Source organism: Physeter macrocephalus, chromosome 2 (genome assembly GCF_002837175.3).
Source record: "Physeter macrocephalus isolate SW-GA chromosome 2, ASM283717v5, whole genome shotgun sequence".
Lineage (NCBI taxonomy): Eukaryota > Metazoa > Chordata > Mammalia > Artiodactyla > Physeteridae > Physeter > Physeter macrocephalus.
The window spans coordinates 16,362,925-16,388,396 of record NC_041215.1 but is presented as its reverse complement, the minus strand read 5'-3'; the positions used below and the strand labels follow the sequence as shown (position 1 = coordinate 16,388,396).

At 40.1% G+C, this 25,472-nt stretch overlaps 1 protein-coding gene across 2 annotated transcripts; it reads right to left on the bottom strand.

The window, feature by feature from the left end:
* Positions 1-198: 198 nt before the first annotated feature.
* On the bottom strand, positions 199-18,629 carry LOC102975701 (zinc finger protein 791-like). 2 transcript variants are annotated; one of them, XR_008616029.1, is made up of 6 exons: positions 18,483-18,629; positions 5,214-5,340; positions 4,960-5,020; positions 2,646-4,578; positions 2,476-2,527; positions 199-484 (listed from the first exon to the last, which is right to left on the bottom strand). XR_008616029.1 is itself a non-coding variant. In XM_055080736.1 (5 exons), exons 1-5 carry the CDS (start codon positions 18,483-18,485, stop codon positions 3,340-3,342), a joined length of 342 nt encoding a protein of 113 aa, XP_054936711.1. In that variant the 5' UTR covers positions 18,486-18,629; the 3' UTR covers positions 3,283-3,339. The 2 variants fall into 2 exon arrangements, 1 of the variants encoding a protein (XP_054936711.1); XM_055080736.1 differs by lacking the exons at positions 199-484; positions 2,476-2,527 and having other exon boundaries at positions 3,283-3,377; positions 4,466-4,578.
* Between the last annotated feature and the right edge of the window lie 6,843 nt (positions 18,630-25,472).

The window sequence follows — 25,472 nt, the reverse complement described above, 5'->3', positions numbered from 1 at the left end:
GGGAAGATCCCACATGCCGCGGAGCGGCTGGGCCCGTGGACCATGGCCTCTGAGCCTGCGCGTCCAGAGCCTGTGCCCCGCAACGGGAGAGGCCACAACAGTGAGAGGCCCGCGTACCGCAAAAAAACAAACAAACAAAAAAAATAAAGATGTTAAAAAAAAAAGAGTATAGTCTCTGAGAAAAAAAGGCTTGATTGCAACAGTGGTCCTGTCTTTCTCTCTTGCTAGGTATGTGTTCTCTCAAAAATTACATAAACTTACAAACATCAGGTGAGCCATAAATGAGATATTAAAAAACACTTGAACTTTATAGTAAGGGGTGTCTAATACACTGTAGGAAATACATCAGTGTTTGGATAACAAGTAGGAAAGGCAAAAGCTGTTCCAGAGGACAGGGAACTGTCCTGCATTCTTTGCAAGGCCAAGTCTTTTCCTGGTGAAGAGAAAAATGTCACACACCACCTTCATCAAAGGTATTCGTTGACTATGATGGACCAAGACAAAAATTAGGGTATTTTGTAACCATATCTCTAAAAATGATAAAAGATAAAGCTCCAAATAATAAAAATGACCAGTACACCCCTCTTCTTTCTAATGTAACTGGGGCTTCTTATGAATTAAGTTTAGCTCCACTACACTGTTTTTGCCTTCTAGAAAACAAGGATTATGATAACCAACGAAAGAATAAAGTTACCCTCCTCACAGCATCCAATACAGAAAAACGTCTTGCTTTCTTGGGTAGCAGTCAAATCCTCTAACACAAGCCAAACTCCTATAAGAAGTCGTCCTTCTGAGCAGCCTGTACTATTATACCTCACATCACTTAATGGTTTGTGCTCATTCTTATTAGAATTCATTACACTCCTTTGACTACAAGTGCAATCCTGTAGGTCACTGACAAGAAGGCACTTAAAAAAAAAACCATGATTTAAGTATTTGGTACTAAGAAAAAATGAGAAATTAATTTCATAATAAATATCATAACTACAAAAGAATAAAAAATAAAATTTGCCTGAGGAAAACATACCTGAACTTGTATGTACATAAAATTGACTTAAAATATAAATGATTAAGTGAAAGAAAATTGCAAAGTTTATCTGAAAATACATAATTATAAGGGGATATTTTAATATATCCTGTCAGGAAATGAAATACACAATATTTGTTAACATTAGACAGCTTAGAAAACAGTTAATAATATATTTCTATGAAAGAACTATAGAAGCATTCCTGTAACAAAAAAATATACATAGTTTAATCACATACAATCAAACAAAATTGAAAACACTGAGGTATTACATTGAGCTCCAAGAAACAAGAAAAACTCAGTCTCCTGACAGGAGAAAGGTGCTTATTCTCACATGGAAAGACCAAGTGAAGGCAGCCAGTGAACACTGCAGTAGAGAAAAAACTCCCATGTCATTCTTTTTGATTACACCATTGCAGATGTCATGGTGAATCAGGAAAACATACTCACTAGGACTGTTAACAGCACAAGGTGTTTCCTACACAAATCAGACCTTATATGGATATAATCTAGAGAAGAGGGGAATCAAAGAATACTCCCAATCATTACAATCTGATTAGTTTCCTGGTGGACACAAGAGACCCTGGAGAAGCTGGATTTTTGATGTGGATCTTGGGAAGACATCAGTTGAAACCAGAGCTCTCAGAAAAATTGATATCATACAGTTATTTGTGGTTTTGAGGATACTCTTGACTGGAAGGGCAAAAAATATGGAAAATGGGCTGGACGATGGTATACCTGAAGCTCCTGTGCATCTGTCTCTCTCTATATATATGTGAAATCTGACTACTGCCTTCCTCACTTCTGCCTTCCAAATCTCATGCAAGTCAGACTATTGGTGGATTCTAACAAGGAACCACAAAGGGGAAGAGTTCTGGAAAATCTGGTTCCTAACATTACCTACAGGGGGAATAACTCCAGCTCTAGATTTTGTTGCCCTATCAGGCCTCTCTTCTTAATTCAAAGTCTATTCACCAAATTATAGTCAGAAGGAAGGACATAAAGCAAAGACCCAAACATGAAAATAATAATTCACATGGAAACTATATTCTTTTATAAGTGAGGCATACATAAATATTTAGTCAACTGTTTATTAGTATGGAAAATGGAAAAAGGCTATTATACTCTTCACCCCCAAAAAGGAGCTTTGTCGGTAAGAAAGATAAATATATATACTGGACTAGGATATCCAAGAACTGCCACAAGGCCATTAGGAAAATCCAAATACCAAACTGTCATTTTCCAGTGGCCCCTTAACACAGAACAAATAAAACATTATAAAACAATGTTAACCTAATTGCATTATTAGAAATACGCTTCAATTCACCTATGATCCAACAGGTTTCAAACAGGAAAGAGAAAATATTATTAACTGATTTAAAGAAAAAGCACTACCTATTAAACTTATGTACTGCTGTGGAAACATATGACTTATAAAATCATCTCACCTTGTATTCATTTCTGAGAGTAATTACTAGAAATCCACTGTCCAAAGGTGCACTGTAAGAAAAGAGGCTTGATAAAGACAACATATTTACAACTTTAATAACAACTCTTTCCTATTTTCTGGAACATTACACATAGATTAGTTTCCATCAAGCTTTCTCATGTTACTTACATTTATATTCTTTTTCACATGTAAAGATGTGGGCTCACTGAAATCTTTCCCAGGCTGTTTAACTCAAGAGTTTTTGTCCAGTGAGTCCTTTCATCCTTTCAGAACTGGGATGACAAGGCTTTCCAACATTCTTTACATTTATATGGTGTCTCTCCAGTGTGTGTTCTCACGTGTCTTCAAATGGTTTGTGACAAATGAAGGGTTTACCACATTCCCTCCACTCTGATCTTTTTCACATCTTCAGAAAAAACTGATAACATCTGAAGGCTTTTCCACATTCCTTACAGTCACAGGGTTTCTCTTCACTATCTTTTGCGCGTTTCTAATGAAGTGTAATCTCTGCAGGATTTACCACATTGCTTACAAGGTTTCTCTTCTATGGGAGTCCTTTCATGTGTTTTCAAACTTTGAAAATATCTGAAGGCTTTCCCACCTTGTTTACACTGACAGGCTTTCTCTCCAGTGTGGCTTCTTTCATGTTTTCAAAGTGAAGTTGATCAACTAAAGGCTTTTCCATATTCCTTATTCATAGAATTTCTTCTCAGTATGAACTCTTTTGTGCTTTTGGAAGGAAGTGTAATATCTGAAAGCTCTACCACATTGTTCACATTCATAGGGTTTCTCTCCAGTGTGCAGTCTCATGTGTACTCTTAAGGTCTGGTGATGGGAGAGGGCTTTCCCACATTCCTTGCATTCATAGGGTTTCTCTCCAGTATGAGTTCTTCCGTGTGACTGTAAGGAATTGTAATAACTGAAGGCTTTACCACATCGTTCACATTCGAAGGGTTTCCCTCCAGTATGTATTTGTTTGTGTTTGTGAAAAGAAGGGTAATATCTGAAGGCTTTACCACATTGTTTACATTCATAGGGTTTCTCTCCAGTGTGCAGTCTCATGTGTATTTTTAAGGTTTGGTGATGGGAGAGGGCCTTCCCACATTCCTTGCATTCATAGGGTTTCTCTCCAGTATGAGTTCTTCTGTGTGATTGTAAGGAATTGTAATAACTGAAGGCTTTACCACATTGTTTACATTCATAGGGTTTCTCTCCAGTGTGAATCCTTTGATGTATTCGAAAAGAACTAGGAGAAATGAAGGCTCTCTCACATTCCTTACATTTATAAGGTCCATCTCCAGTGTGAGTGATCATGTGTGCGCGAAGGCTTGAGAGACCTCTAAAGGTTCTCCCACATTCCTTACATTCATAAGGCTTTTCCCCAGTATGAATTCTTTCATGTTTTCGAAAAGAACTGGGACAACTGAAGGCTTTACCACACTGCTTACATTCATAGGGTTTCTCTCCTGTATGAGTCCTTTCATGTGTTCGAAAAGTATGATAATATCTAAGGAATTTTCCACATTGTTTACACTGATAGGGTTTCTCTTCACTGTGAGTTGTTTCATGTGTTCGCAATGAAGAGGAACAATTAAAAGCTTTCCCGCATTCCTTACATGTAAATGGAGCATCTCTGGTGTGTGTTACCATGTGTCTTCGAAACGCTGTGCTCCACATGAAAGCTTCCCCACATTCCTTACATTCATAGGGTTTTTCTCCTGTGTGAATCCTTTCATGTGTTTGAAAGGATGCGCGGGAATGGAATGCTTTTCCACATTCCTTACATTTGTATTTTTCCTCTCGATTGTGATTTTTTTCATGTGCCTCCAAAAACTGGAAATAGCTAAAGGCTTTACCACATTCCTTACATTTATATGGCTTCTCTCCATGTTTCTGATACTCATATGGTTTATGTTCATTGTGACAGCTCATGTGTCTCTTAAGGGATGAATGACGCGTAAAGACTTTTCCACATGTACTGCACTCACGTGGTTTCACTCCAGTAGTTTTCTTGTTCAGATTGAGATTTGGAATAAGGCTGAAGTTTTCTCCACACTGACTACCCTCTTTACTTTCACAGAGTCTCTCTAACACATGACTTCTGTAAAAAACAAGGAGTATATTATCAATGAGGTCTTTATTAACAACTTTATACTTAATAGTATGATATTTGAAGTACATTTTTATCACTTATAGCAATAGTGTAGGTTTTATGCCTTGTCTGAATTGTTTCAAGTTGAATATAAGAAATGCTCTTGCAATCATCAAAACAGTGACATTCATATAGAGTTTATTTATAGTGTTGAACTATTTTTCAAACACTGAACATCTATGTCACATAAGAAAGTAATTTTGGTGAAAATATTCTAAGAATAACTAAATTTGGAGCATGCATTATTTCTTTTATTTCCTTCTTTAAAAATTGCATAACATGACAGGATACTCACATGAGGCACTATTTTATATTGTGAGTGTGACTTACCTTAGTTTTCTCCCCTGGTTTTTGTACTGATCTTCAATGTCATGATCTTCCCATTTTTCTCCTAAATTGCAGACCAAGAAAAATGATTCCAAGATATTAGAAGTTACAGAAAAACTAAGTCCATTGTTGGCTGTGACCATGCCTAGTTTATTTAGCAACATCCTGCATTTCCACATTCAACATCTTGGAACAATGTCAATGAGCAAGAAACGTGTTCTCTAATTGACAAAGTAAAGGTAAGTTGCCATCCTCACCTACTGAAGCCAGGTTCCTCAACGTTTCCCGCATCACATCTCTGTAGAGTTTCTTCTGTGAAGGATCCAGTAAAGCCCACTCCTCCAGGGTGAAGTTCACAGCCACATCCTCAAAGGTCACTGAGTCCTAAAACATCCCAAATATGTGTATAGTAGGATGTGTGAGACTAACAGCACTGGACATCTGTACACCATTTATACGAAGGTTATGTATGATTCTGTCATCTCCAAACATTTATTCTATGACTTGGTCATCAGAAACTTACTCTCTGTCCACACTTCCTCATAAGTTTAACAGCATCGTGAAAACATGCAAATTATTTACATAGTTTTATTGTGATCTCGTCACATCTATTTCTCTCTAATTGCAGGGTCCAGAGCATGTTGGGAAATGACAGAAATGACACACATATGAAACAAATATCATTTTAAGATCACGGATTCCTTGTGAGGAAAACTCCTCCCTCGCCCTTCTAATTACCCACCATTAACAGCACACCATGAGCCAAAGGGTCAAATTTGCATAAGATTTTACTAAATAAAAACAGAGTGAAAACTAAAAGCTTTTACTTCTATTTCTATCACCAAACATGAGAATCCAGAACACCTGTAGAAATCCAGCTTTTAATAAGGTCCAGCTGGCTTTTTCGTCCCTAAGTACTCCAGGCCTTTAGAAGTAGTGTGGTATGATGTAGCTGGTGGAATGAAAATATCCTTGTCAGGAAGTATTGCTTTTAACTTGTGTAATACTTACCACGGGCTCAGTTTTCCCTTTCTCTCTCTGGTTTGATGGACTAGAAACTTATTTGGAACTTAGAGTTCAGATACTAGGAAGAAGATGTCACACCTTAGACCACAAAGTCCCTATACTTGTGCGCCTTGGGGCTGCTTAGAGGCACACAAAGTGCGGTAATATGCCAGAAGAGCTCTTTATGGCAGAACCAGAACACTGGGCCCTGTGCCTTGTTGACCCTGAGGAACAACTGCAGACTGAAAGTGTGTTCACTGAAAATCACAATGGATTCATGGCTAATTTGCCCATAAAATATATGAAGGATTCAGCAGTGCTTTCCTCCAAATGACTCTAAAATCTCCATTTTCAAATAGCAGGAAGAAGTGTTTCCCAACCAGCCATTCTAGAGGGTGTTCTCCCAGTTTCTCTAATTCCCAAGCTCCTATCTGGTCTACAGAAGTATGATGGCTTGACCACTGAACATACGAATTCCTTAGTTGATGACACCACATACTACCAATAGTGAATGAAAGGGTTTACTTCCATAATTGAGGTCTCTGGGGAAAGTAAGGCATACTTCTCCAGCTGTCATGAAATGGCTTGAGAGAGAAAGGAAAGGTGCCTGGACTTTTTTTTTAAATTGAAGTTAGGGGGTGGGTTTGGGTGAGGGTTCACACACAAGAACAGGATCTTACGAGGACTGACTGTTTTGCTACTGCCAAAGGAAGGAGCACCAAGGCACTCTTATCACTTTGTATAGATGTGGGTCAAAGAGAAATGAGGGAGGATGAGACTTTAAGGTTGTCAGCAGCCAGTCATCAAAAACTGGAGTCAGAGAACTCTGGTTTCTGGTTTTGGATGCCATCATTCCCAACCTCATAGAAAAAAGTGAAAACACTTAAAATCAACAACTCTTCTTAGTTCCATCAGAGCTTTGAAGTCACAGGAAACCACTGGTTTCAAAATTGGGAAACAGAAAATAAAGATACAAGGCCTATACTGAAAACAATCTATTTCACCAGAAGCTAGTTCAAAGACAAAAAAGAGCAAACAATCCAGAACACAATATCCATGAACTGTAGGACAATGACAGAATGTTTAAAATACACACAATGGAAATACCTGAAGGAAAAGAAAGACAGAAAGGAACAGAAGAAGTAAGTGAAATAATAATCACTGAGATTTTTCAAAAATTAATCACTGATGGCAAACCACAGATCCAGGAAGCTCAGAAAACACAAAATGAAAACGCTAAAAAATGTACACCCACGACGCAGTGGTTAAGAATCTGCCTGCCAGTGCAGGGGACACGGGTTCAAGCCCTGGTCCAGGAAGATCCCACATGCCGCGGAGCAACTAAGCCCGCGCGCCACAGCTACTGAAGCCCGAGCGCCTAGAGCCCGTGCTCTGCAACTAGAGAAGCCACTGCAATGAGAAGCCCACGCACTGCAATGAAGAGTAGCCCCCACTCGCCACAGCTAGAGAAAGCCCGCACACAGCAACAAAGACCCAATGCAACCAAAAAATAAATAAAATTAATTTTAAAAAAAAGCACACCCAAGTATATCATATTCAAACTGAAGAAAAAGAATATATTGAAAAGAGCTAGCAGAAGAAACACCTTAGTTATAGAGAAAAAAAGATTTAAAAAAATTTTTAATTTATTGAAGTATAGTTGATTTACAATGTTGTGCTTTTAAAAAATATATATTTATTTATTATTTATTTTATTTATTTACTTATTTAGGCTGTACCGGGTTTTAGCTGCGGCATGCATGCAGGATCTAGTTCCCTGACAAGACCAAACCCGAGATCCCTGCATTGGGAGCTCAGAGTCTTACCCACTGGACCACCAGGGAAGTCCCTACAATGTTGTGTTAATTTCTGCTGTACAGCAAAGTGAATCAGTTATACATATATATTCTTTTTCATATTCCTTTCCATTATGGTTTATTACAGGATATTGACTATAGTTCCATGCTATACAGTAGGACCTTGTTTATCCATTCTATATATAATAGTTTGCATCTGCTAATCCCAAACTCCCAATCCATCCGTCCCCCACTCCCTCTTGGCAACCACTAGTCTGTTATCTATATCTGTGAGTCTGTTTCTGTTTCGTAGATAAGTTCATTTGTGTCATATTTTAGATTCCACAAATAAGTGATATCATATGGTATTTATCTTTCTCATTCTGACTTACTTCACTTAGCATGATAATCTTTAGGTCCATCCATGTTGCTGCACATGGCATTATTTTATTCTTTTTTATGACTGACTAGTATTCCTGGTTTTTTTGGGTGTGTGTGTGTGTGTATATATATTTATATATATGTATATATATATACACCAATCTTCTTCATTCATCTATTGATGGACATTTAGATTGTGAATAGTGGCTTGGCTATTGTGAATAGTGCTGCTATGAACATAGGGGTACATGTATCTTTTCTAATTATAGTTTTGTCTATATGTTCAGGACTGGGATTGCTGGCTCATATGGCAACTCTAGTTTTAGTTTTTTAAGGAACCTCCATACTGTTTTCCATAGTGGCTGCACCAACTTACACTCCCACCAACAGTGTAGGAGGGTTCCCTTCTCTCCACACCCTTTCCAGCATTTGTTATTTGTAGACTCTTTAATGATGGCCATTCTGACCAGTGTCAGGTGGTAGTTTTGATTTGCATAAAGAAAAAAAGACTTGAATTAAATCAGACTTGTTTTCAGAAACAACACAAGGAAGAAGAGAGTGGAGTGAAACACTGTACAGGCAGGCATACTTCATTTCATTGTGCTTCACGGCACTGTATTGTACTTTGCAGATTTTGTGTATTTTACATATTAAAAGTTTGTGGCAACCCTACATTGCCAGATGATAGTTAACACTTTTTAGCAATAAAGTTTTAAAATTGAGCTATGTAGATTGTTTTTTTAGACATAATGCTATTGTATACTTAATAGGCTATAATATAGTATAAACATAACTTTTATATGCACTGGGAAACCAAAAAATAAGTGTGACTCACTTTATTGTGGTGGTCCTGAACAGAACCCCCAATCTCTGAGGTATCCCTGTATTTAAAGTTTTGAAAGAAAAAAAAAGCACTCTCTTGGGACTTCCCTGGTGGTGCAGTGGTTAAGAATCGCCTGCCAAATGCAGGGGACACAGGTTCGAGCCCTGGTCCGGGAGGATCCCATATGCCATGGAGCGACTAAGCCTGTGCACCACAACTACTGAGCCTGCGCTCTAGAGCCTGCGAGCCACAATTACTGGGCCCGTGTGCCACAACTAATGAAGCCCGCGTGCCTAGAGCCCATGCTCCACAACAAGAGAGGCCACTGCAATGAGAAGCTTGCGCACCGCAACGAGGAGTAGCCCCCACTTGCTGCAACTAGAGAAGCCCGCACGCAGCAATGAAGACCCAACACAGCCAACAATAAATAAATAAGATAAATAAATTTAAAAAAAAGAATAAAGTATGGTTCTTTAAAAAAAACCCCAAAACTCTTAGTTTTCAAATCCCAAAGCTAGTCCTTTGAAAATATTAATTTAATAAAAATGATAAACATCTAATCAAGACAACTGAGAAAAGAAGGAAAACAGAAATTACTAAATCAGAAATAAAAGGAGGAGGAAATAACCATGAAAAAGGATTTGACACCATCCAACATCCATTTATGATAACAAAATAGAAATTGAGGAGAAGGCTCTCTTCTTAAAAAAGAACAACTACACAACACCTGTAGGTAAGATCATACTGAGTCGTGAGAAGCTGGATGCTTTACTGTTAAGAGGGGAATAGGGCAAGGAAGTTTCCTTTCACTGCTCCTATTAAACAATGTACTGGAAGCCCTAGCCAATGCAGTAAGGTAAGAAAAAGAAATAAAAGGTATACAGAGTGGGAAACAACACATAAAACTGTCTTTGTTCCTTATGACATGATTGTTTATGCAAAACACCTGATAGCATCCACAACAACAGAGATAACCCCTGGAATTAGTAACAGTGTATAGCAAGGTTGAAGGATACACAAGTCAATTGCTTTCCTAGAGACCCACACAAATACAGTCAATTGATCTTTGACAAAGGAGTAAAGGCAATTCAATGGAAAAAGTAAAGTCTTTTCAACAGTGCTGTAAATAATGGATATTCACATAGAAACACACATGAGCATAAACAAAATGAAAGTCAACACACACCTTACACCTTTCACAAAAATTAACTTAAATAATATATCTAATGTAAAATGAAAAAGCAAAAACCTGCTAGAAGATAACATACGAGAAACCATAGGTGACCTTGGGTTCAGTAATAAATTTTTCAATAAGACACACACACAAAAATCCACAAAAGAGAAAAAATGCTAAGTTTCACTTCATTAAAATGAAAAACTCCCACTCTGGAAAAAGTGTTTAGAGAATGAAAAGGCAAGTGACACACCAGGAGAAAATCCTTTGTAAAACACTTATCTGATAAATAACTGATACCCAAAACATCTAAAGAATTCTTAAAGCTCAACAATAAGATTACCAATACTCCAAATAAAAAAGGGCAAAAGATGTGAACAGACAACTCACCAAAGAAAGACAGATGGAAAATAAGGAATTTGAAAACATGCTCAACATACGACACTGGAGAATTCTTAAAGCTCAACAATAAGATTACCAATACTCCAAATAAAAAAGGGCAAAAGATGTGAACAGACAACTCACCAAAGAAAGACAGATGGAAAATAAGGAATTTGAAAACATGCACTGGGGGATTACAAATAAAACAATGAGCTATCACTACGTACTTATTATAAATGCCAAAAATTTTGAAACACTCAGAACACCAGCCATTGGTGAAGACGTGAAGCTATAGATAATCCTTATTCATTGTTGGTGGGAATGAAATTTGATATTCCTGTATTGGAAGACAGGAATTTTCTGTCAAAACTAAATACACTCTTACTTCTCATACTAAGATCCAACAATCACACTTGTTGGTATTGACCTAAATGAGTTGACCTCACGATCTCACATTTTCACAAAACCCTACATATGAATGTTTGTAGGCACTTTATTCATACTTGGCAAGGGTTAAGAGTTAAGCAAGATATCTTTCAAGAGTCAAATGGATAAATCAGTGGTATATCCTTACAATGAAATACTGTTCAGTGATAAAAGGAAATGAGGTATCAAGCCATGAAAACCCATGAAAGTATACTGCTAAGTGAAAGAAGCCAATCTCACAAGGCTACACACTGTATGATTCCAAGTGAATGACACCCTGGAAAACACAAAACTATGGGCCAGTAGAAAGATCTCAGGCTGTGAAGGATTTGAGGGTTGGAGGGAGGGATAAATGAATAGGTGGGGCATAAAAGATGTTTAGGGAAGTGAAACTGCTGTATGTGATACAGAAATGAAGGACACAGGTCATTAAACATTTGCCCAACCCACAGATCTTATAACACAGAGTCAATGCTAATGTAAACCATGCAATTTACTGAATCAGTATTTGCTGAGCAATTTTAACAAATGTACCAGTTAAACAAGAAGTAATATAGTGCAAGCTGTGGATGCAGAGGGGTTATGTGAGAATTCTCTATACTTTCTGATCCATTTTCCTGTAAACCTAAAACTACCCTAAAACAACTGAAGTGTATTAGAAAAAAAAGATGAAGACAAATGAATTACAATTCACCCCTGATTTGAATGACTGAAACAGGACACCTTTCATTCAACTGATTTGAATTTATTCAATAAGGCAGTATGGTGCTCCATGAGCCTGAGACCAGTAAGAGAGGTAAAACTTCCACTGAATGCCATGTTGAAGAGAACTGCACTGCATATTCTGAGAAGTGCCATGGTTACTATCAATAGTGTCTAGAACTCCAACATGGATGAGGACTGTCCTGGCAAGACCATGTGTTCTGAACCTAGGGCATGTTAGACGAGATTTACCTTGATTTATATTTTTGGTATCTCTTGAGTTCAGAGGTTCCTAAAGTTCTTTTACCACAAAGGGGCAACTCTAAAGACAATCGTCCAAAAGTCTGTGAATACAAGTAGATGAGGCCAATTTTGATCAGTAGTAAGACGACTGTGCCTGATGTATGGTTAGTGTGACCCTGGGGTTTGGTCATTCATCAGAGATATCACAATTAAGGGATAAAGAGCAGCAACTCTCCACGGAGTTCATCATGTAGGAATGCATATTGTCATCCTTAAAGTCTATGCACACCCAAAAGCTGTGCATTCCGTCAATCCCAGGGCAGCCTCCATCTGGGGAAGTGGTGACCTTTTCCAACACCAAAGCAACTTTCAAGGGACTGAATAGGGAAGAGGCAACCCTCCTGCAGGAGGCATAGGCCAGAACAGGTTTGACTCCATCATGTCACATGGAGGTGTTGGTAGGCATGCCGACCCGATGGGGTGCTATCTCCAAGATTAAAGGCATAATGGGCAGCTCAGCAGAGGATCGCATGCTCAGCACTTGTGAGAGCCTCTGTTTTCAAGAGAGCCCGGTACATGGTGATAATTGAAGTTCTAAGTTAGTTCCTTGCACCAGAAGCCTATAGACAACTTAAGGCCACCATGGGTAATTCCAGGAGGCATTAGCCTCTATACTGAGGGAGACTCCAAAGGAACTAACAGGAGTGCCTGTTGTATGGCCATTTAAACACAGTCCAGAGCCTTCTGTAGTAGGGGTGCCCTCAAGGTAGGGGCCAATTTCCAAGTAATAGTAAAAATGGGCTCAAGTAAAATTCGTAAATAAGGAATATGTTGTCTCTCCAACACCAAAAGAACCTAGTAGATCTTGTAGGTGCTGAGAGGGACTACAGATATTTCTTCACATTGTCAGGGAGGGAGCAGCTGTCTAATTACCAAAAAACATTCAGAAACTTAACCAAGGGCCTCACATATGTGTGGGGTCAATGGCCCATACACTTTTGCAAGCTCCTTTTTTCAATAATTGTATGTTCTGAATGAATGAGAAATGAATGTCCTCAGAGGAGGATGTCATTAGTGTGATGTCATACCTGTGCTCTTGGAACAAAGTGCATGCAGTTCAGATCTTCCTGCAGAGACTGTGGGATGGCCAAGCTGCTGAGGTTCCCTGAGGGTAACCAGGTAAAGGTGTATCATGTCCCTTCAGAGGTGAAGGCAAATGCAGCTGAGAGGGTGTTGAAACAGGCACTGAACAGAACAGACTTACAAATCTGTGAGAGCAGGATATTTACCAGCCGCTGATTGGATGGAGTAAGTAATTTCCATAATGTTGGAGACTAGGAATAGGGATTAATTTGATGCAACCACAGCTCGGGTTGCTGTAATCCACTATGAGGTGTCATTCATACTTTCCAGGTTTAAGGGCAGACCAAATAAGGCTACTGAAAGAAGAAAACTGGCGGTAATCACTTCTCCCTAAATACATTTCTTATAATGGTTTTCAATAATTCAAGGCCTTGTTTAATTTAAATCAGGCCATATTAACTAATTTAACTGATAGCTAAGGTCTCTCTCTGGGGTCTCATTTTGTCTAGTCAATTTGGAAGTAGAAGACTTAATTTAATTTTACTTAATGAACCATGGGTTCAGAGCTTCCCTGCTCACTACGGGATATTTTGGGACAATGGGCGATATGACTATGAGAAATTTAGGCAACATGAGAGTTCTGCTGCTGAAGGCAAACTATACCTATTTGTCCTTTATATTATATTCAGTAATTCTTCCTAAGATGATGAGGTAAATTGTTTAAATTTAGTGGGATCCCCAGGTATACCTGTAATTTGAAACCTAGTTTGATTAATTACATGAAGTTTTGTGAATTAGTGCAGTACAGGAGATGTTAATGTTAATTCAAACCCATATTATAGAGGACCAAAAGCCAAGCAGGGCCCTTCCATCTTTTTGCTATGCAAATTTTTTTAGCATATTTTGGATTTACAATTGAGTGAAATTGTGTTCCTTTGTTTCAGTACCTTTCTTCTCTTGTTCCCTCCCTCCAGTCCTTCCCTGTTTTGTATTTTAGGTCACTGGATATACTCTGGGGGAGAGGGTGTCCTCTCTTCTCTTGTATTGATAATTTTTCTCCTCCAGAGAGCCTCACCCCAGTGCCATCAGGGTCAGAGGCCTCCTTCATGGTAACTGGTTACTTTATAGAAATTAAGCACCCTAGGCTTAAATTGTTTTAAATTAATCCCTTTGCTGTGCCACAGTGAGGCTATGGGTTTTGTCCACCGTAACTCAGAGGATCAGAATCTTCGTTGCAGTAGAGGCAGGGGGAGTAGCAGCAGAGGTGAGCCCTCATATTAGGAGAGTGGACTCAGCTCACCACCTACTGGCTACCTTTACCCTCTCTTTTCTTTCTCTCTGGAATAATTGTTCTTTTCGGAGTGACCATCCAAGGGGCTCACCTCATTCACAGGGTATAATCATCCGAGTACCCCCCGAAGATTCCGCCCCCCACCCAAGGTCTGGGTGAACCCAGCCTCAGTCACACCTTCACTCCAAACACATATAGGTTCCATCCACACCACGGACTCAGGACCACTATAAGGAGGGCCCCAGTCCCATGGTCCTGCTCCCAAAAGACAAGGAATTATCAAAACTGCCTCTGTATATAGAATCCAGGCTTGGTGGATCAGTAATGCCACACAGGGCAGCACAGCGCACAGGAGGAGATCCCAGCAAACAGCAGCTCACAGAGCAGGAGCCTCTAGGCTTTCTTATCAGCCTGTCCAGGAGCCTCCAGGCTTTCTTATCAGCCCGTCCAGGTAAGAAGCACTATGGGAAAAGGGAGGGGTGAGGCTTATCTTTCCGTAGTCAAACATCAAATATGTGGATCCTGACTACTCATTATAAGAACAAACCCAGGTAAGAGAAACACGCATTCGCACTAGCTTGTTTTTATATAAAGAAACATTAACAGGATGATCAAGAAGTAATCAAAAACTGGTAATTTGGGGCTTCCCTGGTGGCGCAGTGGTTGGGAGTCCGCCTGCCGATGCAGGGGACACGGGTTCGCGCCCCGGTCCGGGAAGATCCCACATGCCGCGGAGCGGGTGGGCCCATGAGCCATGGCCGCTGGGCCTGCGCGTCCGGAGCCTGCGCTCCGCAACGGGAGAGGCCACAGCAGTGAGAGGCCCGCGTACCGCAAAAAAAAAAAAAAAACACACACACAAAAAAACTGGTAATTTGAGAGTGGGTGGAGTAAGAGTACAGGAGTGGAGGAGGATATGTATGTAGGGAGTCTTCTTAAGTTTCTTATTTTAGGAATATTTTTTAACCCTCATGTGCATGATTTATTTAAAATCAGGAGAGAAACTGATACACATCATATTTTCCCATGCTTAATCATTATTTTAAATTAATTTCTGCTTTCTAAAATTAATTTTAACTTTTCTACATAGGAAACCACTCCAAGATTTATTCCTTTAAATGCTAACAGATATAAAACTGCACACCGTCAAAGATTTACAAATCCCCTTCTAACTAAAAGGACAAGAACATTATAGTTTGTCCCTCCACTACATTTCACGCTGGGGATATTTTCAGGAATGAGTGGCATAATATAAAATATTAGGGGTTTGCAATTAAACCCTGAAATAGACTAGGAATTTAAAAGATGTATATAAGCTTTGAGGTGTTTTCTTCATATCAACAGAAATATAAATTCAATTGTTTTTTCCTCACATCCATTAAAATAAGAATTCCTTTGCTTTAGGAATAGCATGGCCTTTTAAATGTCAAAGTTCCCTAGGGACAGGAGGGCATTCCGCTAAGCAAAATAAGTCAGAGAAAGATAAATACTTAATAACTGTAAATGGAGTATAACCTTTAAAAATTGTATAATAAAAAAATAATTTTTTTAATGGAAAAAGCACCTGAGCACTTAAATACACCCATCTCATGTTGAAGTTCTTTTGCCTAAATGGAACAAAATTCTAATTGGTTCCACAATTTTCTTGCTTTACTCACATTGTATCTCTCAATCAACTTACACACTAAAAGCCCCAAAGCTAAGGGAAACTAGAGTCAAAGAACTGCAATCTTCAGTTGAGAAAGAAATACAAAGAAAGAAACACATATTTGAAATGACTGTGTGATTTTGAGGATTTCAGTATTTATGTGAAAAATTTAACAATTTTTGCAAAGTACTTGGAAATTGATATTGGCTTATTAAACCTCCTTAAGGTAGAATTTTAAAGCTTTTCACGCATTGGAACTCTACCTGGTTTTGGACCAACCCCAGAACCAAGCAGAGCCACCTCTTACACACTTACACACACACACACACACACACACACAACTGCAATAAACCTGGAGAACTTGCATGAGGGAACTCACCTTAACAGGAGAAATTGTATAGTTTTTTAAATTGTATAAAATAAAATCGTTTGCTCTGCTATAAACCACCATTAAAAATCACAGTGTTTTAATTTGGTACTCAAATACCATTTTTGGATTAAAAATTGTCACTTAAGTAATAAATGATTCCAACAACAAAAGAAACACAAATACTGGAATCAACACAGATAAGCAGCCTTCTAGCTGCAGTTCAGAAGAAAAACCCACTTTCAGAAAGATGACCAAATTCCCAGACTTGGGGTCTAAGATATAACCCCTAGAGTGGGTTAGTCGCTGGAGAAGGAGGGTAGGGACAGCTGAGGAGCCACATGAATGAATTCTGGGAGCTCCACATGCCCTGCCGCGTCCTGTAAGCATGGAAGTGCTGCCTCAACTAGGTTCTAGTCTCACAAGTCAGGAAACTCTCAGCCTGATTCAGTTTAAGGTTCTGACCCAAATTCATAAACCCTTTGTCCACAAGACAGAGGATGTGATCGTAACAGACTCTCTCAACGTGCACAAATTACACTGAGTGCACCTACACTGTGGATGTACAACTCAAACATGACGTCTAGAAATGTCTAGGCCTATGGAACCACAACTACAACCTCAGAAAGGGAATCAATCCCACCTCCTTGCAGGTGCACCCCCAGCTTTCCAGGGCTCTGTAGCTTCTCTCAGCATAAGTCTCCTTCTGTGATGGGCGTAAGCAGGTAGGACACCTGCAGGGGAGGCTCCCCAGGAAGAACAACTGGGCCTGCAAGTCCCTCTCTTTACAGGCTCAAGGAAGCGTGGATCACTGACTATAGGCCTCTGCTCTGCACTGGAGTTGCTTTGGAACACGGTTGATGATTTCACTGACACAAACCTGGTGTTTGAACAATCCAGCAAAATAATTTAAACCCATCGTTTATGCGGAAAGGAGATAAGAAAATTGTAAGCCACTGTTACTAGTTCAACCAGAAAACACAAAATATCTACTCGTTTCAGAAGAAAAGATGTCAGTTAATGATTATTTCCAAAGCAAGAAACTGGTTTGAAAATAATTAATCGCACTTGAACACTTGGTCTGCAAGTCTCAGCAGACACCACACAATCTGAGAATTTCATTTGAAATCACCCAAAAGTAAAGAACAGTCCTCAGAAACTTACTACACACGCTTGGGGGAAGAAAAAAAGCAAAACAAGAATTTGTAAATGGAATGTAATCCTGGAATATTTTATTTTTTCTGAAATTCACCACTTTTGCCTCTTTGGAAATATTTTATACTACTGTCTTTGAAGCTGTATTGATTAAATACATTTTATCTGATTGAAAAATGATGTTTAAATACATGAATAAATCTTTTAAAGGTGACAATCCCAGGGAGGGCCAACGCTGACAGCACATATCACCCAGGAAAGTTTTAAAGAGGAACCTCCACCCATAGGATGTCTGTGCCCAGGAATGAGTCTGGGAGGAGAGGCACAAGGATTTTGAACAACCTAATTCCAGGAGGTTATTCTTTGCTTTCTTCTCAAGGAAAACACCCACAGACAAAAGTAAGTAAACTGAAAAAAAAGGGCCATCCAGGGCTCTGGGGGAAAAAGATAAACAGTTAAAATACTGGTCTGTTTGAAATGTATCACGGAGGACAAATAGTTGATAATGATGCTGTGAATCAGAGAAGGAAAGATGGCTTTGGGAATGTGGGGTGGATTGTGAAAATTTAGGGATTTATTACCAGCCCTAGAAAGAGCTAGGCTGAGGGGACAGGGTCGTGGACTTGAGACTCTGCTACCCAAATCATTGGAAAACTCAAAGAGAAAACGGGTGCCCCCTGGGAGAAAGTAAGGACTGGGGACCCCCCCAGACCACAGCTCCTCTCACGCACGAACCACGGAGACCGAGTCACGATGGTCCCCTGATGACCCTCCCGGTCGTCACCACACAATCTGGGGCGGACGTGGGGCTAGGGGGCCGGGGCCAAAGCCGCGGCTTGCAGTGACGGGACAGGACACCAGGGTCCCGGCTGCCGGCCCCGCCCCCACGCTGCCGGACAGAGGGGACCGAGGTCCAAGCGGCGCCACTCGCGTCCTCAAGACTCCGGAGTTGACAGCGGGGAGGCCCGGTACCATCACAGCTGGTTCGGGTCAATTCCAACCAACGCCTCCTGCCCTCCCGCTCCAACTCCGCACCCTGGTAACCCACACTCACCATTTCTAGGTTTCCTGGGTCTCTCTGAATCCTTCCTACGCCTCCCACGACCACCGCAGGTCACAGCGCGACAGACTCTGAGGCACTGCCACCACCGTCATTGAAGGATAGGAAACCGGATCGCTAGCCCGGCCTGAGAGAGTGAAAACGCCCGAGCTAGAGCAGTGCGTCGCCCCACCCACCTGCCCAAGCGGTGCCCCTGATTGGACAGTTTGTAAGGCCGCATCCCCCAGTGCTTGAGTGACAGCCGGGCGGGAGGACGTGTGACTCTTGGAAAATAGCTTCCGCCCCGCCCCTGCCCCGACCCGTGCTGAGGGCCGCGGGTGGGACGGAAACCTGACCCAGCCTGATTCCTTTGCGTTGAAACAGAACTTTTTCGCCCAGCTCTATATGAACACATGAGCGCAGGGAATTTCTGACTGAGTTTTCCAATGGAGCAACTAAGCATAGAGCATGAGGGTAGCCCAGGCAGGTGTATGATCAGGCCACCCAAGATGGCTGTTCTCTTGCTCTCTGTACATCCCCTGCTCTACCAGGCCCTGCTTCACCTACACCCTATTCACATGACTGACACTCCCTCTTAATCTTAGAGCCTAATCAGTAAATGCTTAGGTACTTGCCCCCGGGTACTGATTGTTCTTCAGATCAGACTATCTCCACTTTCATAGCTTATCAAAGGGGTGGTGAGGTCTCCTGGTAACTGATGAGCCAATTTGAGGTCAGTTTCCTCCATTACTGGTAACTCCCACCCAACGAAGACTGCTCCTTGTTCTGCCTGACATCTGCTGTCTACAGTGGGGTGTAGCTCCAGAAGACTTCTGCTTCGGACATATAAGATCCCCTATCCGTTAAACGATTGATTTCTCTACGGCTGATTCCGGGCTCTTTCTTAGGTCTTGAGACTGGTCAGTTAATGGGTTTACAAACCTGCAGGGTGCAACCCAACACCTGGCCACACTAGAAAAGAGGGTCTTGTGTTCTCTAGGGGCCAAGGGTGTCGACTAAAAAATTATTCACCACCTAAAAGTTGAGAGTTATGTTTTATTCGGCAGTCATATTGAGGACTTCAAAGCCTGGGAGGCAGCATCTTAAGCAACCCTGAGAAGATGGCTCTGAGGAGATGAGGGGGTAGCTAGGATATATAGGAGTTTTGCAACAAAGGGCAGGTAGTAGGAACAAAAGATTACTGTTAATAAAAGAAAACTAGATATCTCAAGTTAAGGAATTTAGCACTTTTCTGTATATGGGAAGATGCAAGAGTCTGGACTCACTGAAATCATTTCTTTGATGTGTACCTCAGCTACAGTAGCCTATGTTTTCACATCCTGAGTTTCTTCAGGGCTCACCACTGTTGGGAGTGGCTGCAGTCTGATGGCTGCTAGGTGGCAGGTATTCTTTGTTTCCTTCCTGAGTTCCCTCAGGGCTCCCCGGCTCACTGCAGCTGCTGATCAATATAACATCCTTTGTTTACTGACATGGCAGGCAGGCAGTATTTTATTTCTCAAGGGTTTGGTGTAAGGCTGGGAGGCCACTCAAGGAACTGTGACCCTTTTTCAGAAACACAGAAACTGAAATGTGACCTCACCATCTGTAATAAAGAATCTGGCTTCATCTTAATTTTCAGTTTTAAGTTATTTCTTATTTTTTTAAAATTTGGCTGCGCTGCGCAGCTTGCAGGATCTTAGTTCCCTGACCAGGGATTGAACCTGCACCCTCGGCAGTGAAAGTACGGAGTCCTAACCACTGGACCGCCAGGGAATTCCATCCATTTTAATCCTTGATCCTTGACAGCGCTGAGCCTTCTTCCATCCATCCGTGGTCCAACCCCACTCATTTGGTACTTAAGAGACGGAATCCCAAGCACTTGGCTCTGGTGGGAAGTTTGAACCCTACAGCCCTAGTTGGGCTCAAGGACTCTTTTCAGTCTAAGCACAGGGTGTGAGATGTATTCATTAAATTCTCAGGTAAGGAAATTTATTTTAGATTAGTTTTTGCCTTTGTCCCTAGAGAACGTGAAATGTAAGCGACTATAATATCCCTAAGAGAACTGATTCCTATTTCACTAATATAAGAAAACAATAAATCGTTATGTAAATTTGAGATGCACCTGGAACCTCTTCCCCCGCCCCCAGATTTGTTGAGGTATAATTAATTAATAAAATTGTCTATATTTAAAGATTACAATGTGATGATTTTCTGATCTACATATACTATATTGTACATTTGTTAAGACAGTGGATTATGAATTCTCACCACACATACACACAAACAATGTGAGGTGATGGATGTGTTAACCTGGAAACTCCAAGATGCTGAAGAGACTGGATTGCAAAACTCTTGTATTGCAAAGTGCTTAATGCATTTATTTACTTATTTCAACAGCTTTATTATGATATAATGTACATACTATACACTTTACCACTTTAAAGTGTATAATTCAGTGGTTTTTGGTATATTTACAGATAAATGCAATCATCACCACAATTTTTGAACATTTTGGTCACATCAAAAAGAAAACTGTCTCCCCCAATCATCCCATCTTCCTCCTCCAAACCTCAGCCTTAGGCAACGTCTAATTTACGTGTTCTGTCTCTATAAATTTCCCTTTTCAGGGTTTTCATATGAAAAGAATCCTAGTATCTATGGTTTTTGTGACTGACTTCATTGATGTAGCATATTTTTTAAAAAGGGACAACCATGTTGTAGCAGGTATCAATTGTTCATTTTTATGGCTGAAATATATTCCATTGGATGGATAAAACATGTTTTGTTTATATATTCATCTGTTCATGGATATTTGGTATGTTTTCACCTTCTGGCTACTATGAATAACATTGCTATAAATTTCATGTACAAGTTTTTGTTCCAACATGTATTTTTCTTGGGCATATACCTAGGAGAGGAACTAATGGATCATATGATCCATTAAACGCTAGGTTTAATTTTTGAGGAACTCCAAGACTGCTTTACAGGGTGGCTACACCAGTTTATATTCACACCATCAGTTTATGAGGGTCAAATTTCCCCCCATACCCCTGACATTTGTTATCTCACTTTTTGATTCCAGCCATCCTAGTGGTTTTTTGTTTGTTTGTTTTGTTTTTTAATAAATTTATTTATTTATTTATTTTTGGCTGTGTTGGGTCTTCATTGGTGCACCTACACCAGTTTATATTCACACCATCAGTTTATGAGGGTCAAATTTCCCCCCATACCCCTGACATTTGTTATCTCACTTTTTGATTCCAGCCATCCTAGTGGTTTTTTGTTTGTTTGTTTTGTTTTTTAATAAATTTATTTATTTATTTATTTTTGGCTGTGTTGGGTCTTCATTGCTGCACGCAGGCTTTCTCTAGTTGCGGCGAGCGGGGGCTACTCTTTGTTGCGGTGCGCGGGCTTCTCATTGCGGTGGCTTCTATTGTTGTTTAGCACGGGCTCTAGGTGCACAGGCTTCAGTAGTTGTGGAGCGCGGGCTTAGTTGCTCCGCGGCATGTGGGATCTTCCTGGACCAGGGCTCGAGCCTGTGTCTCTTGCATTGGCAGGTGTATTCTCAACCACTGTGCCAACAGGGAAGCCCCCTAGTGGTTTTGAAGTGGTATCTCCCTGGGGTTTTGATTTTCATTTCCTTGATAACTAATGATGTCCAGCACCTTTTCATATACTCTAGGCCATCTTTGTATATCTTCCTTGGAAAAATGTGTATTCAATTCTTTGCCACCTTTAAATTGACTCATTTGACTTCTTATAATTAAGTTATAAGAGGTATTTAGATATTTTCGAGACAAGTTTCTTATCAGATATACGACTTGCAAAATTTTCCTCCATTCTGTGGGTTGTGTTTCCATTCCCCTGGTTTAAAATTTTTACTTTTAATTCTGGTAATGTACACATGCCATAAGTTTACATTTTCAACATTTTCAAACTGTATAGTTCAGTAGTGGGAAGTAAATTGACATTGTGAAACTAATCAACTATTTTCATCTTGCAAAACTGAAACTCTTTTCCCATTAGAAAAAAATCCTCTTCATTATCCCGTTACCCCAGCCCCTGGTAACAACCACTCTACTTTTCATTTCTATAAATCTGACGACTCTAGGTCCTCATACAAATGGAATCATACAGGGTTTAACCTTTTTTGACAGGCTGATTTCACTTAGCATAATGTTCGTAAGGTTCATCCATGTTGTAGCACGTCTGAATTTGCTTTATTTTTAAAGCCGAGTAATACTCCATTGAATGTTAAGTGCCAAGTGTTTTTTTTTTTTTAATTTTTAAAAACTTTTACTTTCTTTAGGCTGTGTTGGGTCTTCGTTGCTGTACGCGGGCTTCTCACTGCGGTGGCATCACTTGTTGCAGAGCATGGGCTCTAGGCGTGCGGGTTGCAGTAGCTGTGGCACTTGGGCTCAGTAGTTGTGGTTCGTCGGCTCCAGAGCGCAGGCTCAGTAGTTGTGGCGCACGGGCTTAGTTGCTCCATGGCATGTGGGATCTTCCCCGACCAGGGCTCGAACCCGTGTCCTCTGCATTTGGCAAGCGGATGCTTAACCACTGTGCCACCAGGGAAGCCCCAGTGCCAAGTTTTTTTGATCCATTCATCTGTTGATGGACATTTGGGTTACTTCCACCTTTTGGCTATTGTGAATAATGCTAATAGACCCACGAATGGACATATATCTGTTTGAGTTCCTGCTTTTAATTCTTTTGAGTACTTACCCAGAAGTAGAGTTGCTAGATCAAACAGTAACTCAGTTCCAAATTTTTGATGAACTGCCATGCTGTTTTTCATCCTGGCGACACAATTTAATAGCCTCATCAATAGCACACAAGGATTCCTAAGGGTGTTTTCACTTTCTGGATGGTGTCCTTTTTTTTTTTTGGCCGAGCGGCATGCGGATCTTAGTTCCACAACCAGGGATCAAACCTGTGCTCCCTGCAGTGGAAGATCGGAGTCCTAACCACTGGATGACCAGGGAATTCCTCAATGGTGTCCTTTGAAGCACAAAAGTCATTAATTTGATGAAGTCCAATTTACCTATTTTTCCTATTTCCTACCTATTATTTCCTATTTCCTACCTATTATTGCTCTTGGTGTCATATCTAACAGTATTTTGCCAAATCCAAGGTCAGAAAGTTTTCCCTATGTTTTATCTAAGTATTTTATTTATTTTTTTTTAACATCTTTATTGGTATTATATTGTTTTATGTTTAGGTCTTTGACCTTTTTTGGTAAATTATTGATTATGGTATGATGTAATGGTACAACCTCTTTCTTTGCATATGGCTATCTAGTTGGTCCAGCACCAATTTATGAAAAGAATATTCTTTCCCCCTTTTTGGTACCTTTGTCAAAGATCAGTTGACCACAGATATAGGGGCTTATTTCTCAGTTCTCAATCTGTTCCATAAATCTGTATGCTCTAGCCTTGTGTCAGTTTCACACTATCTTGATTACTTTTGCTTAGTATAATGCTTTTGTAACAGGGAAGAGCCAAATCTGACTACACCTTGGATCTATTTCTTTTACTTTAACCTTTGTTTTCCGCTGCTTTTGTTAACTAAAAGGATACTGTCTATACATAATGGCCTGCCTTGGGGAACCCTGCCCCTCCGCCTGAATGTTGAACCAAAGTGCCTTTGTTCAGGGAAACATCCGGAACCTGTCCACCTGTGGATGGCTACAAAAAAGAAGAAATTAACACATCCCCTCCCTGAGGCTGGCCATTCCAGGGGATATTTGCAAAACTTATGGCCTTTTTACTTTACTTCCTCATCTCCTCCCCCTCTCTGTGTTATGAAAGAAACTGGCATCCAAACCCCAATAAAATGGTTATATTGAGACTTTGGTCTGCCATCTTCTCCGTCGGTCGGCTTTCCAAATAGACTCATGTTCCTTGTCTGAACACCTCGTCTCCGATTCATTGGCTGTCGTGCGGCTCGGTAACACTTTGATGTCAGGAAATGCTAATACTACTACTTCGTTTTTCTTTCTCTTTTTTTTTGGCGCACTGAGCAGCTTGTGGGATCTTATTTCCCTGACGAGGGATTGAACCCAGGCCCTTGGCAATGGAATCTCGGAGTCCTAACCATCGGACCACCAGGGAGTTTCCTGTTTATCTTTCTCAAGATTGGTTTGGCTATTCTAGTTCCCTTGAAATTCCACATAAATTTATGAAACAGCTTGCCAATATCTATAAAGATTACAGCTGGGATTATGATAGGTATTGTGTTGAATCTCTAGATCATTTTGTGGAGTAGCAGCAACTCAACAATGTGAAGTCTTCTGAACCATGAAATTGGGAGTTTTCCCATTTATTTATACATTTCTTAATTTCTTTTACCATGTTTTGTAGTTTTCAGAGGATTTGTTTTGTACTTTGAGTTTAGTTTGTTCTTCTTTTTCTAGTTCTCTGAGGTGTTAGGTTGTTAATTTGATACCTTTCTTTCTTAATATAGATGTTTATCACTATAAATTTCCCTTTTACTACTACTTATACTGCATAGGAGTGTCCTGTTTGGGTATCCCTAGAAAGCCTATCTTAAGTAGCCTGTGTCTAGCAACTCTCTGTTTCAATTCACTCTTTTTATACTGGAGCCCTGTTGATATGGTGGGAAGGTATTTGGGTGGGAAAATGTTCTTTTATGTTATGATTAAACTTGTAATGTTTTGGTGGGACAAAATCCCTTGACTATAAACTTCAGAAGAGTTTCTTAGCAAAAGATTTATTCCTCATCTTTTGTAGAGAGGAAATTTGAAGGGTCTGGGAGTTGTCCTCTTTCCCCAATAAGAGAAGGTTTTAGCAAATAAGTTTTCTTTAAGGAATGGTCTAAGTTACAGAGAACAGAATGCTTTGTGTGTTTATCATTTTCTGCATGAAGAATGAGGTCATTTTTTCCAGTCTTCAAGGTGAGAACCTGCTTCGGATCCTGCAGGAAAAATGGATGAGTTTGTGGGGTTCCTTAAGACTGAACTCACTAAAGCTTTTAACTCTCAAG